The sequence below is a fragment of the Petaurus breviceps genome, unplaced genomic scaffold, assembly GCF_028583685.1.
Source record: "Petaurus breviceps papuanus isolate PSGF00001 unplaced genomic scaffold, PetGlider_PUasm1.0 173, whole genome shotgun sequence".
Classification (NCBI taxonomy): domain Eukaryota; kingdom Metazoa; phylum Chordata; class Mammalia; order Diprotodontia; family Petauridae; genus Petaurus; species Petaurus breviceps.
Window position 1 is genome coordinate 828,833 of NW_027185759.1, and position 15,475 is coordinate 844,307.

Consider the following 15,475-nt stretch of genomic DNA (forward strand, 5'->3'; position numbering starts at 1 on the left):
ACAGGAGACAGCTTTGCAGCCGCCTTCCTCATTAAGAATGGCACCCTGGTGAATGCAGCCACTGTGGGGGCCCAGGAAACTCCGCTGCACCTGTTGGCCTCGTCCAGCTGCAGGAAGGGCCTGGCCGACGCCGCATCAGAGATGGCGCATATCACCGAGTCCTTGCTGCAGGCCGGCGCCAACCCCAACATGCAGGATGGCAGAGGCAGGTGAGTGCTGTGGCCTGGGACGGCCCCCAGCTCTCGGGATTCAGGCAGGGTCCTCTCCCTGCCAGCCCCTGCCCTGGGCCGAGCATAGGAGGTCTGTTTGCTTCTCCATGATGGCATCATCTCTTTGGGGTCCCAGCATGTGGCATTTAACCATGCAGGTGCCCTGGGACTCCCCTTGGGCATCCAGCCGATCAGAGAACCCAGCCTGGGCCCCAGACCTGCATCGTCATCATGGTACTTGGGGGAGGGGAGCATTTCACCCAGCTTTTGCAGGTGTTTTTAAGGGGCTGTTGACCGGCCTCAGACCCCCTCGGGACAAAAATGAAGGGTCCAAGAATGGCCTGCCCAAGAGCCATGGGTGCTGCAGCAGAGTTGGTCAGGCAGCGGGGACCAAAGGCCCAGTCCCTGCACGCCCCTCGCCCTCTCCCAGCGAGCCATTGGTTCTTACTCTGTCTCACTTTTGACCCGATGGGGAAGTAGTCCAAGGGACTTCTCATTGTTGGGCTGCTTTTCTGGGTGGGTCTGGCTGGAACTCTGGCCTGGGGGTAGGATGATGTGTTGGTTTTGCTGTCTGCCTGAGAGTGGAGGAGCCGGCTTAGGGTCTCCTGTGTGGTCCTGGGCAAGTTGTCAGCTGTAGCCCCTGCCTCCCAGGGCTGTTGGGAGGACCAAAGGAAATCAGGAAGGAGGGTGGCTCCTCCGCGGTCTTCCCCTCTTTCCTTCCTTTCCCCAATGAGGAAGCTTAGGCCCGGAGGGTCCGAGAGCCGAGGCTTGATGCCAGACCGATTGGGTGAGAGCGGCTGCCCTGCTGGCCCTCTGCACGTTGGGGGCCTGTCACTGAGAGTGCTCCCCAGGGCGGGGGTTCCTGCTTCCCAGGCTGCCTTCAGCCCCCAAGGTGTCCCCCACTGACGGTGTCCTGCTCTCTCTTCCGGCAGGACCCCATTGCACTTGTCCATCATTGCCAGAAATGACGTCGTATTTAGTCAGCTGCTGCAGTATAAACAGTACGTACGAGGGGGGTACGTCATGCATGTCAAAGACATTTCGGAGCTCTAGCTGCATTTGGAAGAAGGGTCAGACTGCCCAATCCTGGGCTAAGTCCCCATGGTGGGCGCGGTGGGCTCATGGGAAGCTTGGGTCTGAGGGTTCCTGGCCTCCGCTTCTTTCAGGTTAGATCTGGAGCTGAAGGACCATGAGGGCAGCACAGCCCTGTGGCTGGCTGTCCAGTACATCACGGTGTCCTCAGACCGAGCAGTGAACCCCTTCGATGATGTGCCTGTTGTCAACGGCACCTCCTTCGATGAGAACAGCTATGCAGCCAGGTTGATTGAGCGCGGGAGCAACATGGACGCGCCTGACACCGCGACGGGTAAACAGACCTCAGACGCAAGAGGAGGCCGCAGGGCCTTGGCCCTGATGACGCCGCGGGGGCTGCTGGGTTTCCCAGGCTTGGACTTGGTGGCTCCTTGGGCCTGATTCTCCTCCTTGGTCTTGGGGGTGCCATAGGCCGCCCCTTTGGTCTGCTTTCTTAGGGCCTCCAATCTGGCCATCTTAGGCTTGGCCTGGGCCTACCCGGCCCCCAGGCTCCTGTGATGCAGGCTGGCACTGGGCTCCTGGACTTGACCATCTCGAGCACCTGGGTCCTGCCCGGCCTCTGCTCTTGCTTCCTGTCCTTTGTCTTAGCCTCCTGCCATCCTCCCGCACCCAGAGCCAGCCTGAGAAGCCCCCATGGCACCATCCACTGAGGCCACAATTCCTGGAAGCCCCTCCATGTCCTGCCAGCCCCTGCGGGGCGTGGTGTGGAAACCCCGCCATGCACTGTCCTTATGTCCTTATAGGAAGCTGCTTACTCCAGAGGTCAGCCGGATCGGGCAATGAGGCCGCAGCCCTCTTCTTGGTGGCCAATGGAGCCAAGGTCAATCACCGGAACCGGTGGGTAAGTGAGTGGCCAGGAGTCTGTCTGGATCAGCGGAGGGGCATGTGGTCACCGCTGAGCAGCACAGTGGGAGAGGGGAGAAATCTGGAAATACTTCCTGAAGGAGGTGTTAGGATCTCATCCAAACAGCCCTGGGAGGGAGCTACTGTTTGGTCCTCATTTCACAGCTAGAGAGCCGGAGGCAAACAGGCTGAAGTGACTTGCCCAGAGTCACACAGCTTGGAAGTATCTGAGGGTGGGTTTGAACTCGGGTCCTGCCGCCTCCAGGCCCAGGGCTCTGGGTGTTGTGGCACCCCTCGCTCCTTGCACCTTAGGTGCAGCTGAAAAGTGGATAGGATTTTGATGGATAAATTCTGAGAGGGGGAACTTTGAAGGGCAGTAAATGAATTGAGCAAAGGCATGGCAGTGGGAGCCTTCAGGGCTTATTCAGGGACAGCAGGTAGTCTCACATACTGAGAAGGTGGGACAGGCCATCAGGGCCATCGAATGCCAGGCTGGGGCCGAGGCAGTTCTCACAGCGGCCAGCCCAGGGCTTGCCACTCACTGCTGATGCTGGCCCGTGCCTGGAGGGGGTCGCCCTTCACGGGCCTAGACCTTGGCCTCTAGGAGGCCCCACCTGGCCCTGCTCCTTGTCCACTGTCAGCTGCTATTTTATCTCTTTTATGGGGGAGAATCTGGAGAGCTTGGGACTTGCTGGCCGCTCCACCATCTTCCCTGAATCCTCTCCTGATTTTTTTCAAAGAGCAAACATTTATTTGTTCCTTCTCCCCATTGCCCTGAGTCCACCATGAAACAAAGCAAGGCCCTTGTTAAGGAGCGTGTCTCTGCTTGACTAGCCAGGGGTGGGTGGGAGAGAGCGGAGTAAACTGGGCACAGCAGCAAACAGCCAAGGAAAGCCCCAGGCCTGCCTTTGATCCCCCATTCCTTGAAATGGAAATTAATTGTTGCAAATGTGGACTCCTCTCTTATCTTCTGCTATGCACATGGCCATGGATTTTTCCCTTGTCTCAGTGTGTATTTAAGCTTAAAATAAATTAAAAAAAAATAAAATCAGAAGGGTTGGTGCCTAGAGGCTGACAAGGGCATGGGGCTCCAGGGCCTGCTGGCTGGTGGCGATGGCTGATGGGCCGAGAACATGAAGAGGGGCTTCAGTAGAATCCCTTGTACAGAACATGGTGCAGGCTGGGAGTCAGCAGGGAGGCCAGGCCGCCCAAGGTTCTTCCTTTGGTTTTCACGCGGGACGTCCCTCCACATGTTTCTGTTTAGGGAGAAACACCCCTGCACACAGCCTGCCGGCATGGCCTGTCCACCCTGACGGCTGAGCTCCTCCAACAAGGCGCCAACCCGAACCTTCAGACTGAAGAGGTCCTGCCCACGGCCTCAGGCCTGGCCGAGGGCATCTCTCTGCAGACCCCGCTGCACATGGCTATAGCTTACAACCATCCGGATGTCGTGTCTGTCATCCTGGAGCAGAAAGGTGAACAGAAGTATGGGGGAGTGGCTCTCTCCCTGGGGTCCCCTCCTCCAGGCCTTCTTCTTGTGCTCTCTTGGCCCCTGCAGCCCTGAGGCTCGGGCTCTGGAGTGGTCTCAAGCCCTGCTGGGGCCTGGGCAGGGGTAGGCAGGTAAGCAGGCCCCTTTCAGCCTGCAGCGAACCAGGGTCACGGCTTAGCCGGAGATGTGTTTGGGTGTAGGCCTTGGGATGGTTCATGGTCAGCAACAGGGAAGAAGCCAGGGCTGAAGGGTGTGACCCGAGCTCAGCAGTAGGACTTTTTACCCAGACGTGGGGAGGAGAGTGGAGGGATGAGTGGTTTCATGTTCTTCACATCGAACAGAACATGCCAGGTGTCTTGCAGGAACAAGTCAGCTTCCTTCAGTGTTGAGATGGCACCTTGGGAGAGCACAGTGAAGAGGAGGGGTGGGTGGCCAGGGCACTGAAGAGGCTTGGTGTTGGCCTTCCCTTGGGCCTGTTCAGGGCCGGGGACCTGGATGGCGGGAAGCCTTGCTCCTAACTGGGCCTGCCCCAGCATGAGGTGGCCAGGGGATAGCCCCCAAGCAGGCACGGCCCAGCTCTACCCAAACGAAGGCCTTGGACGCCTCTGTGGAAAGCTGCTGGGGAAGGGGGCTAGTTCTGAGTATTTGGGGACCATTAGTGGTTGGGTGGTCATTGTCCATGGTGCTTGATGGGAACCGACTGCAGGGATTTTGCAACGTTGGGCTCAAGGTGTGGTGTGTCCTACGGGCTGTTGGGCACAAATAGTCTGCGTGAACATTTGGGCTGAAGATTTCCCTCAGTTTGCATGTCTCATGTTTCTTTTGAGCTCCTGCAGCTCTGTTTTGCTCAGAGAGCACAGCACCCTCCTTGGTGCGGGTCTTCCATGCTGGGTAGTGCCATGCTGCTGGGTGGTGCCATGCTGCTGCCCTCTTGGGCACGGGCACACCATGCTGGGCGGTGCCATGCTGCTGCCCACTTGAGCATGAGTGCGCCATATTGGGTGGCTTTGTGCCAGTGTTTCCTGTGCCAGAATTTAAGAGGAATGTCGGGAAAGATTTTGAGGCCCAGATTTCATTGAAGTTTGGCTGCCTGTGCAGACTTTGGGCACCACCACTGATCTGATCCAGCCTTTTTTTTCCTTTAATTTAGCTAATGCCCTTCATGCCCTCAATTCCCTGCAAATCATCCCAGACTTCAGTCTCAAGGATTCCAGAGACCAGACTGTCCTAGGGCTGGCATTGTGGACAGGTAAGGCCAGGTGCCGAAGGCATGGAAATGCCAACACAGGCCACTCTTCCAGAGCCTGTCGGTACTTCCAGAAACATCTGGAGGACCGTGACTCACGGAGGCCCCTTCTGGGTGATGTTGGCTTCAGTTTCCTTCTCCGCTAAATGAGGGGGTCGACCTGAGGACTCCAGGCTCCAGGTGGATTGCCTTTGCCCTTGGCCGTGACTGACCCAAGGCGTGTTCCCTGTTTGTGAGAGTCAGCAAAGCCTGCCTCTGGCCTGCTGGGTCTGAGCTGTGTGGGCACTGCCCACGTTGCAGAAGCCAGGACGCTGTCGTGTGTGGTCTAAACCGGGGTTTGGGTCCTGTTGCAGGGATGCACACAATAGCAGCCCAGCTGCTGGGGTCGGGAGCCTCCATTAATGATGCCACACCCGATGGCCAGACATTGTTGCACATGGCCATCCGCCGGCAGGATGGCAAGAGCGCCCTCTTCCTGCTGGAGCATCAGGCAGATATCAGCATCCGGTGAGGAAGCCAGGCTGGTGTGCCCGTGTGTGTGTGTGTGTGTGTGTGCATGTGTGCGTGTGTGCGTGTGTGCAGGGCATGCCCCCGGGCTGCCCCTTCAGAGGAGGTAGCACCTGAAGCCTGCCTGCCCTGTGGCTTCTGGCCCCTCTCACCTCCCTGGTGCTTCCTTGGCTGCCAGGACCTCCTCCAGGTTAGCCATTGGCTCCTCATTTCCTGTATGCCATAATCTGGCATTCAGGCCCCTCCCCACTGATTTGAAGCCTGCCTTTTCACCTCCTTGTGCCATCTGTTGTCCATATTCATCCTGTTATCTACCTCTCCACACCGTTGTATAGGCCGTGCCCCCTTCTGGAAGGTCCTCCTTCCGCATATCTTGGGTTACCTTCCTTCTCTTCCTTCAAGGCCTGCCTTAGATGCCACCTTTTCTCTGAAGCCTTCCTTGGTGTCTCCAGCTCAGAAGGATAGCTCCCTTCTGACTTTTGGCTTGTTGGGTCCCAGAGAGAGCCAGGCCGTTGTGTTTGACCTGGTGTCTTGTTAGTGAGTGTGGGAGGTGTTTCTACTCAGGATTGCACCTGCCCATAGGGAGAGGACGGCCCCTTTCTCCTAGGCTCCTCAGGTCCTTGCACACAGTAGGAATTGGCAAATGCTTCTTGAATTGAATAAGAGAAAAGCAAATGTGTCACCAACCATTGATCACAGCAGGTTGTCCATTGTGACTCCCCTGGCATGGGTAGAGGGCAGAGAGCAAGAGAGGTGGGCTCTGGGCTGAGGCCTGGCAAGGGGCCTTCCTTGTGGCCCATCCCTAGCCTCCTGTGGGGGTGGGACAAGTGTTAGTGTGGCTGTGTGTGTGGTCTTTCTTAGGACCCAGGACGGTGAGACAGCACTTCAGCTGGCCATCAGAAACCAGCTTCCCCTGGTGGTAGACGCTATCTGTACTCGCGGGGCCGACATGTCAGTGCTGGATGACCAAGGAAATCCCCCGCTGTGGCTCGCCCTGGCCAGTGACCTGGAGGACATCGCTTCTACTCTGGTGAGACAACGGGCTGGGTGTGCAGGAGAAGTGGGCAAACAGACTGGGCAGGCACCCTGCCTGCAGATTGTATTGGAGAAGGAGGGAAGAAGGAAGGAAGGGAGGGAGAGAAGGAAGTGAAGGAAAGGGGGAGGAGGAAGGAAGGAAGGAAGCAAGCAAGGAAGGGAAAGAGAAGGAGGAAAAGAAGGAAGTGGAGGAAGGGGAGAAGGAAAGAGGAAGGGAAGGTTGGGAAGGAAAGCAGGGGAGGAGAGGTTTCCTCTGAACAGCAGCCCAGCTACACCTCCCAGGACCGCAGAGCTGAAGGGATCCCCAGGCCCTGAGCTCCACAGGCCTCGGGGGAGTGCCCCTGGTGGGCCTGAGCTCTGAGGGGCCCAGAGCAGGGCACTGAGGCATTCCGAAGCTCAGTCTTTCAGTTGTGTCTAGTTCTTTGTGACCCTGTTGTGGGTTTTCTCGACAGAGATACTGGAGGGGTTTGCCATTTCTCCATTTGACAGATGAGGAAAATGGGGCAAACAGGGTGTAGCGCCAATGCAATATTTATAGCGCTCATGATCACGATAAAGACCATAACTACAAGTATCTCATTACATCTGATGACAAAATATACCAAACTCTTCAGGTAGAGGACAGAACTGAAGCATTTACTCAGACACCAGAAAACTGAATCCCCAAACCAGTAAGCTGATTCCACCATAGTACCAAAGATATTCAGAAGCCACAATAATGCTGAGAGCCGCAGCATCCTTCCGCCTTCCCACAGACCAGGACAAGATCAGTATTTACTCACAGACGTCTCCATCTCCTTAATGAGAGTCCTCTCTCCCCCATCATCTGGCTAGCTCTCACCAGCTTCCTGTGGGCTCTGCTTCCCTTCAGCAAACTCCCACCATAGGATCCGTGTGACTACATTTAGCCTATTAGGGGCAGAATTTCTTTAGTTTTGTTTTCTTTTCCTTTTTGGAGGGCAATTGGGGTTAAGTGACTAGCCCATGGCTAGTTTTTGTGTTGAGTATCTGGGGTCACATTTGAACTCAGGTCCTCCTGACTCCGGGGCTGGTGTTCTATTCATTGTGCCACCTAGCTGCCCCCGGCAGAGTTTACTTTCAAAGCAGGGGAGGTCTTCAAATTCCCCCCAGGTCTATTAAGGGGCAGGGAAGATCTTCAAATTCCTGTTCCCATTACATTCAGCCCCAAGATCTTTCATGTACCTCGCATAGCAAGACTACCTTAACAATAAATGAGAGTTTAGGGATTATTGATGGAAAAACTGGTGTCCACAGAACTTTGCAACAATATACAGGGATAATAAAGAAACTTTGCACATAAAACAATAGCTTAGGGTGGGGGCTTGGGCACAAGTGCCCCATCCTCCCCCCCTCAAATGAATGGGGCTCAAAATCTTGGGGTAAGGGATGAAGGTCTCTTCTCCAAAGCTACTTCAAGCTGAAATTGAACATAGAGCTGTCCCTGCTCCAGGAGGTCCCATGTGAAAGGTCAGTTCTTCAGCAGTCATCTGGAGCTTGGTCGATGCCAGGTCCAGAAGTGGCACATCACAGTCATGGACAGGGGATGACATCTGGCTTAAGCATTCAGGCATCTGCAGGTGAAGGGTAACAATCTTGCAGAAAATAAATTTTGAAAACAAGTTTAACAGACAAAAAGTCAAAAAGAAATAAATATAGAGTCAGCTGTGCCTCTGGAGTCCATGGACTCACTATCATAACCTCATTTACAGCAGAATATGGTGACACTGTCCTCGCTCTATTCCAGTGGCTTGATTCACTGCCACAATTCAGCAGTACATTGACCACTTCCACCTGTCCCAGCACTTGCTTTAATCTGAGTCCCCCTGAAGGTGAGACAAACTTGGATCCAATGGTTCAGGAGCGTCTCTAGGGGCAGTTCTCACTTCTCTATTCCATCTAACATCAAGCCTATTGATACATTTTGTATAGTTCATTAGTTCATTGGTGGAATACCATTAATTTTTCTAAAACCAACCCTTGCTCTCAGTAGAGCAATAAAAGTTCTTTTTCTTGGCAGTCTATTCTGACTTTGAATCCACCAACTATTTATTCTCTTGAGGAAATTTATCATTTTCCCATCCTCCCAAGTCACTTAGCTGTGAAATCTCATCCAGCACCTCTGAAAGAGGGTGCCCTATTTCACCAATGAGTAGAGTCAGACGTAGGGGCTTATAAGCTGTTTTCACCATGATATTTCTTATGAGGAACTGCTCAGGAGATTTTCATGATATGTATCTGCATCTCCAGCCACGATAGCAGTTTTCATTACTTCTTTCAACTTTCTCATAAAGTCTCTAAGTGAGTACCAGGGTCTGTCTCCACTAGGTCACATGGACTCAGTGGGATACATTCTATTGCATCCAGCAGCAGCAGCTAAAGCTAACAGATTGGTCGTATTGTTACCTCCTGCCAAATGAAAGTCTCTAAAAGCTTGCTGGACAAAAGAATTCTGGCAAATACTTACAAATTTCAAGCAGTCCACTCTGTTACCACCCCAGCAGCTCCTTCATCCCTGATTCTTACCATCCAAGACCCTAAGGACTCTCCCATCCTTTGGGTGAATCTGCTGAAAGTATCCGGGATCTCCTGCTGAGTGAAATCCTCAAGCATCTCCTTAAACACTGCTTGCCAAACTTCCTGAGTCTCCTGGCTCCTTCTCAGTGTGGGGCCGGCTTCTGGCCCTGTAAAGGCTTCACCTGAAACAATGTATCACTTGGTAACAACGTATCACTTGGTACACAGCGGCACTTGCCTGGCAGTTGTCATAGTAACTAGGCTCCCTCTCCCAAAGCTGTCCGGGCTTTCCTCCTGTTACTTTCTTTCCTCTTTTTCTGAGCCAAGTGCACAACGGCCTCTGTGCTTCCAGCTGAGACTCTCCCGTTCGTTCTTCCACCGCCTGAGACGCGGCTCGGCTCGCTCTTCTAAAGGGGGGCTCGAATCCTGGCACTTAGCCAACTTTTGTAACCGCGTGTCTCTGCTCTTACACACAGCAGGGTGGCCTGTTAGTAAAACCCAGCCCTTCTACTCGCTGCCTCCAGCTCTCCCAGGTTTTAGTGGTGTTCTTTGCAGACATGTTTCTAAATCTCTAGGTTCCCGCTGCTGCAGCCTCTGTTCCCAGTTTTCACAGAGCCCTGTACTTTTAGATCACTCTCTTGCTAGGGAGGCATAAGGCTAATCCTCCCATCCTGGGCCATTTCTTCTAAATCCCTTCTGCCTCTGAGAGGTCTGATATTTTGCAGTCCCATCCTCATCGCCAAATGTAGCACCAATGCAATATTTACAGCACCCATGATCGTGATAAAGACCATGACTATAAGTATTGCATTACATTCGATCGCAAAATATACCAAACTCTTCAGGTAGAGGACAGAACTGAAGCATTTATTTAGACACCAGAAAACCGAATCCCAAAACCAGTATGTCAATTCCATCATAGTACCAAAGACATTCAGAAGCCATAATAATGCTGAGAGCCACAGCGTCCTTCAGCCTTCCCACAAACCAATACAAGATCAATATTTACTTAGACACTTCTCTGTCTCCTTAATGAGCATCCTCTCTCCGCCACCATTTCGCTAGCTCTGACTACCAGTTTCCTGTGGGCTCTGCTTCCCTTCAGCAAACTCCTCCCACCACAGGCACCATATTCAGCCTATTAGGAGGCAGAGTTTATTTTCAAAGCAGGGGAAGTCTTCAAACTCCCTCCAGGTCTATTAAGGGGCAGGGAAGATCTTTAAATTCCAATTTCCATTGCACAGGGTCAAGTGACTTGCTCAAAGTCACAAAGCTAGCAAGGGTCTGAGGCTGGATTTGAACTCAGATCCTCCTGACTCCAGGCCTGGTGCTCCATCCCTGCATCACTGAACTGGCACCAGGAAAATGGATGTTTCTGTTTTTTTATTTTTCAGTATGCTGTGAGCTTGGCAGAAATGGAGAAGCTAGTCAGTGCAGGGATGGACTTGTTGGCTGCTCCCTTTGCTGCAGATGAGAGGAGGCCAGAGCAGCTAGGGGGATGGGGGGCAGGGCGTGGCTGCCGGGGTGCAGGCTCAGGCCGGCTGTGTTCTGGGCTTTTCTGTCAGGTGAGGCATGGCTGTGATGCCACGTGCTGGGGCCCAGGCCCAGGTGGGTGTCTTCAAACGCTCCTGCATAGAGCCATCGATGAGAACAACGAATCTGTGTCCTGCTTCCTCATTCGCAGGTAGGAGCCTGGTCTCCCTGCAGCCCACCCTCCCCAACCTGTCCCCCCTCATTCAGACTCCCTCATGCTGCTGGTACCCAGGGTGTTGCCCTGGGACTCATCACTGACTCTTGGGCCATGCCCTCAGCCTCCCCAGGCACTGGGTCCTTCTATCTCCTACTTGAGACCCTCTTGCTGTTGGGATAAATTAGAGGTCCCTCTGTAGTACCTGTCACAACCTTGTGTCTGGCATTACTGACCCCCCCTTCCTGGGATGTTCTCTGTCCCTAAGGGGTGGAGCTCAGCTTGGGGGCCATGCTCTGTGAGGCCTTCCCTGGTCTGCCCTTGTTAGCAGGGAGCTACCACCTGTGTGAAGGCCCACAGGAAGTGGGCCTGTATGAAGGGGTGGTAGTAATTCCTGGGGATGCAGCCCCTGTCTCTTCCTTTCCACTCCCTGATCTGTTCTCCATATCAAGACCAGGGAGTGCAGGACCTTTACCTCCCAAGTCTTCTCTTCTCCAAACTAAGTATTCCCAGTTCCTTCAGCTGAGCCTTGGATGACCTGTGGTGTAAGCAGATACCACATTGATGTAGGAGAAAATGGTGCTAGTTCTGGGAGGAAGAGTAGAAGGAGAATCTTCTTGGCCTGCCTGATTTCATGCCAGCTTTTGGCACTGGGAAGGAGCCGGCCAATCCCATCTGGCTTTTGTGGGGTTGGCACTGTCTGAAGAAGCCCAGGCTCCACGACCTCAGAGGCTAGGGTGGCTGGGCAGGCAGGAGCAGCTTTGTGCCAGCCTTGGCCTAGAGGCTTCACACAAGCCACTGCCCCTCCCAGATTGGGCACAGTGCCTTGAGATAGGGGGCAGGCCCAGCCCAGCTGGGCCTCATCTGAGCTCACTCCCTGAGCTCTCCATGACCTTCCTTCCTCACAGTGGCTGTGACGTGAACAGTCCAAGACAGCCGGGGGCTAATGGAGAAGGAGAAGAAGAGGCCAGAGATGGCCAGACCCCCTTGCACCTGGCAGCCTCCTGGGGCCTGGAGGAGACGGTCCAGTGCCTCTTGGAATTTGGGGCCAATGTCAGTGTGCAGGTATGCACCTTGGGCCCCCACCTCTCACTGCTTTCTGGCGTGCTCTACTCTCCTCTGGCTGGCCAGACTAGGGTCCCACCTCTCCTCCTAAGGCTCTTTTGGAGCCCCCTTCCTTGCCCTAGGCTGTGTTCACTTCCCTTACTGGCTCTGAGATCTTTTGCCTGAAGCTGCAGAACTGGAGGGAAAATCATTGGTCTGAGATTTCTAAGGGCTTCACCAGGGAGTCTCTTGCTTGAATTTGTATAAGATTTGGGCTTGGTGCCTATGTCCTCCCAGCTGTCCCTCCAGCCTCTGTTCATGCGCCTTAGACAGCCCCACCCTCAGCACAGGATTCTGTCCCTCGATCCTCCCTGGGCGGGTGTGGTGAGGTTGAGGGGTTGGGAGTTAGAGCTGCTGATGTGGCGGCTCCCGCCTCACCCTCATGAAGTTTCTGCCTTTGCTTCATTTAAAACGTGATTTCAATTGGAGGGTTTTCATTTCCTTGGAAGGGTCACCGAGCGTGTGCTCTGGCACGTAGATTGTTCACATGGATTGTCTTCATCTCCCTTTGGTGAAAAAAATAGTTTTGCTTTTTAAAATGGACTTGAAATTCTTACCTTTCCAGAAACTACATATTGACCAGCATCTGGCACTGTGTTCCTAAATAAGGTCCAAATGGGCACATGATTTAAGGGTGATACCATAAGCAGATCAGGAGAGTAAAGAATAGTTTACCTGTCAGATCTATAGATAAGGGAAGGATTGTGACCAAATGAAATAGCATTGCCAGGTATAAAATGGGTAATTTTGAAAACCAATGCATCCAAAATTAGAAGGAAAGCAGAATGCTGGAGAAAAGGTTTCACACCAAGTATCTGACAAAGGCCTCATTTCTCAAATATATAGAGAATTGAGTATAGGCATTCCCTAATTGATAAATGGCCAAAGAATATGAATAGGCAGTTTTTCACAAAGAAATCAAAGCTGCCTATAGCCATATGAAAAAATAAATCACTACTGATTAGAGAAATGCAAATTAAAACAACTCTGTGGCACCTCCTCGGATCTGTCAAACTGGCTAATAGGACAGAAATGGAAAATGATCAATGTTGGTGGGAATGCAGTAAAACTGGGCCACTGATGCCACGTTGGTGGAGTTGTGAACTGATCTGACCATTCTGGAGAGCAATCTGGAACTCAGGGCAAAGGATCGTAAAGCTGTGCCTTTCCTTTGACCCAGTAATACCACGGCTAGGTCTGTACCCCAAAGACATCTGAAAAAAGGGACAAGAGCCCATTTGTACAAGAATGTTTATAGCAGCTCTTTTTGTGGTGGCTAAGAAGTGGAAATGGAGGGGATCCACTGGGGATTGGCTGAACAAGTTGTGGTATATGAGTGTCATGGAATACATGGTGCTGTAAGAAATGCGAAGCAGGATGATTCCAGAAAGGCCTGAAAAGACTCGCGTGAACTGAGGCAGAGTGAAGTGCGCAGAACCAGGAGAGCGTTGGGCACAGTGACAGCAACATTGTAACCATTAGCAGTGACTGACTTGGCTCTTGTCAGCAGTAACCCAGGGCAGCCCCAGGGCTCGTGGTGAGGCTGACTGTTCGCCTGCAGAGGAGCGGCTGACGCTGGCCGACCACAGGCTGAGGCGGCTGGTTTTCACGTTCTCTCCCTGTTTGTGTTGGCATCTTCTTGCACAGAAGGACTAGCGGGGGTTTTTTACGTGGCTGCATGTGTGGCCTGGCCCAGCCTGCGCCCTCTCAGAGAGGGGGGGCAAGAGAGAGAGGAACTCAAAACTGCAAAAACAAAAACCAAAAAATCCATGTAATTGGGGGGAAATAAACATTATTTTAAAAAAGAAAAGAAAGGGGGCGGCCAGATAGCTCAGCGAGTAAGAGCCCCGGCCCCAGAGTCAGGATGACCTGGTATCGAATCCGGCCTCAGATACTTAGTACCCACCCAGAAACACCTGGCCGTGGGACCTTGAACAAGTTACTTCACCCCAATTGCTTTTAAAAAAAGAAAAGAAAGGAAAGGAAGAAGTTCTTGTCTTCCCTCTAGGATGCCGAGGGCCGGGCGCCAATTCATGTCGCTATCAGCAATCAGCAGAGCGTCATTATCCAGCTGTTGATTTCCCACCCTGACATCCGCCTGAACGTCCGTGACCGCCAAGGTCTGACCCCGTTTGCTTGTGCGATGACTTACAAGAACAACAAGGCAGCCGAAGCCATCCTGAAGCGAGAGCCGGGAGCCGCTGAGCAGGTGTGGAAGTGCGCAGGGACGCGGGGCTGGGGGCCTCTGGGCCTTGGGCGGCTGTGAACGGTGCCTCATGGTCACCCTTTCATGCATTCAATTTGTGGGAGCATCACATGCTCTCACAAATGAACAGCTTGGAAGTGAGCTTGGGGCTGAGCCGAGCCTGCTTGGGCAGGGGCATGGAGGGGGTGCTGCTGCCAGGCGGCTGCTGGCCCAGCCCCATCTGGAGTGAGGGCCACGCGGCTGACACCTGCTCATGCTCAGGAGCCCAGAGTGGCCCTGGGGCTGAGGCTCTAGGGAAGGCAGTCGGCCAAGAACCCAGTACAGAGTAGGTGCTTCATCAGTGCTCCCTGACTGTGTGGCAGCCCCATCCACGCACAAGAGCTATGTGTGTGTGTGTGTGTGTGTGTGTGTGTGTGTGTGTGTGTGTGTGTGTGTGTGTGCGCATGCGCGCACGCGTGCAGAGACCCTCAGGCCTGAGAATGTTGGTGAATTCTGGGCAGACCCACTGCCTGTTGGGTGGCCTTCTGGCCAGAGACCAGCGCTGCCTAGGGCTCCTTAGGTGTGTGTCTGTGTGTGCTGGGCTGTGCACACGTGCGTGTGTGTCCCTCTACTCAGAAGGCTCACATGTGAGCCCTCTTCCAGGGAGGTGCCCTGGTCTCTCCTGAGTAAGCCTTTGCCTCAGGGAGAGAACAAAGCCTGGAAGCTTGGGAGAGCCCTCTGTTGCCTTGGCTCAGAGTGCATTTTCTCTGAATTGGTGCCCATTGTGTGAGGAGTGGGTCCTACTGTCTCAGATCTTTTGGGGTCCCACCCTCCAAGTTGCTTGTTCTGGTCTACCTGCAAGCCTTTGCCCGCTCTGCCCTCCTGACTGTGCTGGGACTATCTCTTCGAGGCACCAGTGCTGGGGGCCTGAGCTCATCCCCCACTTGCAGGCACAGGCCCTGCCCCAGGAGAGACCTAGCCTTGAAGCAGGCCTGCACACCCTTTGGCCTGAAGGCCACGAGCAGTCCACCAAAGGATTTCAGGAGGCCCACAAAAAGATGGAGAGGATGTAAAAGAGGCCTGCAGAACCCGCCACCGTGGGCTACTTTGGCCTTGCTGGGGGGGTGCCCGCCACGGCAGAGCAGCTCCTGAGGGCAGCGTGGAGGCCGGGTGTGCTCGGGGCCACGTGCTGGTCTCCCGTCATGGTTCTGTGTCCGTGTTCCCCTCGCAGGTAGATAACAAGGGCCGGAACTTTCTCCACGTGGCTGTCCAGAACTCAGACATCGAAAGCGTGCTGTTCCTCATCAGTGTCCAAGCCAATGTGAATTCCCGAGTGCAGGATGCCTCCAAGCTGACCCCCCTGCACTTGGCGGTCCAGGCGGGCTCTGAGATCATTGTCCGCAATCTGGTACGGAGTCTGGGAGACAAGGCGTCCTTAGGTGTCTGTGCAGCACCCCTGGGCACCCCGGCCTCCAGGGGCCACCAGGATGTAGGCTGGGAAGGGGAGGAGTGTCCGCCAAGATCACACAGGGTGGGGTGGGGC

General features: G+C 54.0%; 1 protein-coding gene across 1 annotated transcript in view; it reads left to right on the forward strand.

The window, feature by feature from the left end:
- The window catches only part of ANKFY1 (ankyrin repeat and FYVE domain containing 1), a 75,229-nt gene that overhangs the window by 48,661 nt on the left and 11,093 nt on the right, over positions 1–15,475 (forward strand). Inside the window, exons 8-19 of the mRNA XM_069083255.1 lie at positions 5–209; positions 1,142–1,210; positions 1,376–1,575; positions 2,045–2,142; positions 3,409–3,619; positions 4,784–4,882; positions 5,233–5,386; positions 6,248–6,416; positions 10,522–10,640; positions 11,552–11,708; positions 13,756–13,956; positions 15,164–15,340. Of these exons, the coding sequence (XP_068939356.1) occupies positions 5–209; positions 1,142–1,210; positions 1,376–1,575; positions 2,045–2,142; positions 3,409–3,619; positions 4,784–4,882; positions 5,233–5,386; positions 6,248–6,416; positions 10,522–10,640; positions 11,552–11,708; positions 13,756–13,956; positions 15,164–15,340 (1,859 nt within the window). The remainder of the gene's footprint in view (positions 1–4; positions 210–1,141; positions 1,211–1,375; positions 1,576–2,044; positions 2,143–3,408; positions 3,620–4,783; positions 4,883–5,232; positions 5,387–6,247; positions 6,417–10,521; positions 10,641–11,551; positions 11,709–13,755; positions 13,957–15,163; positions 15,341–15,475) is intronic.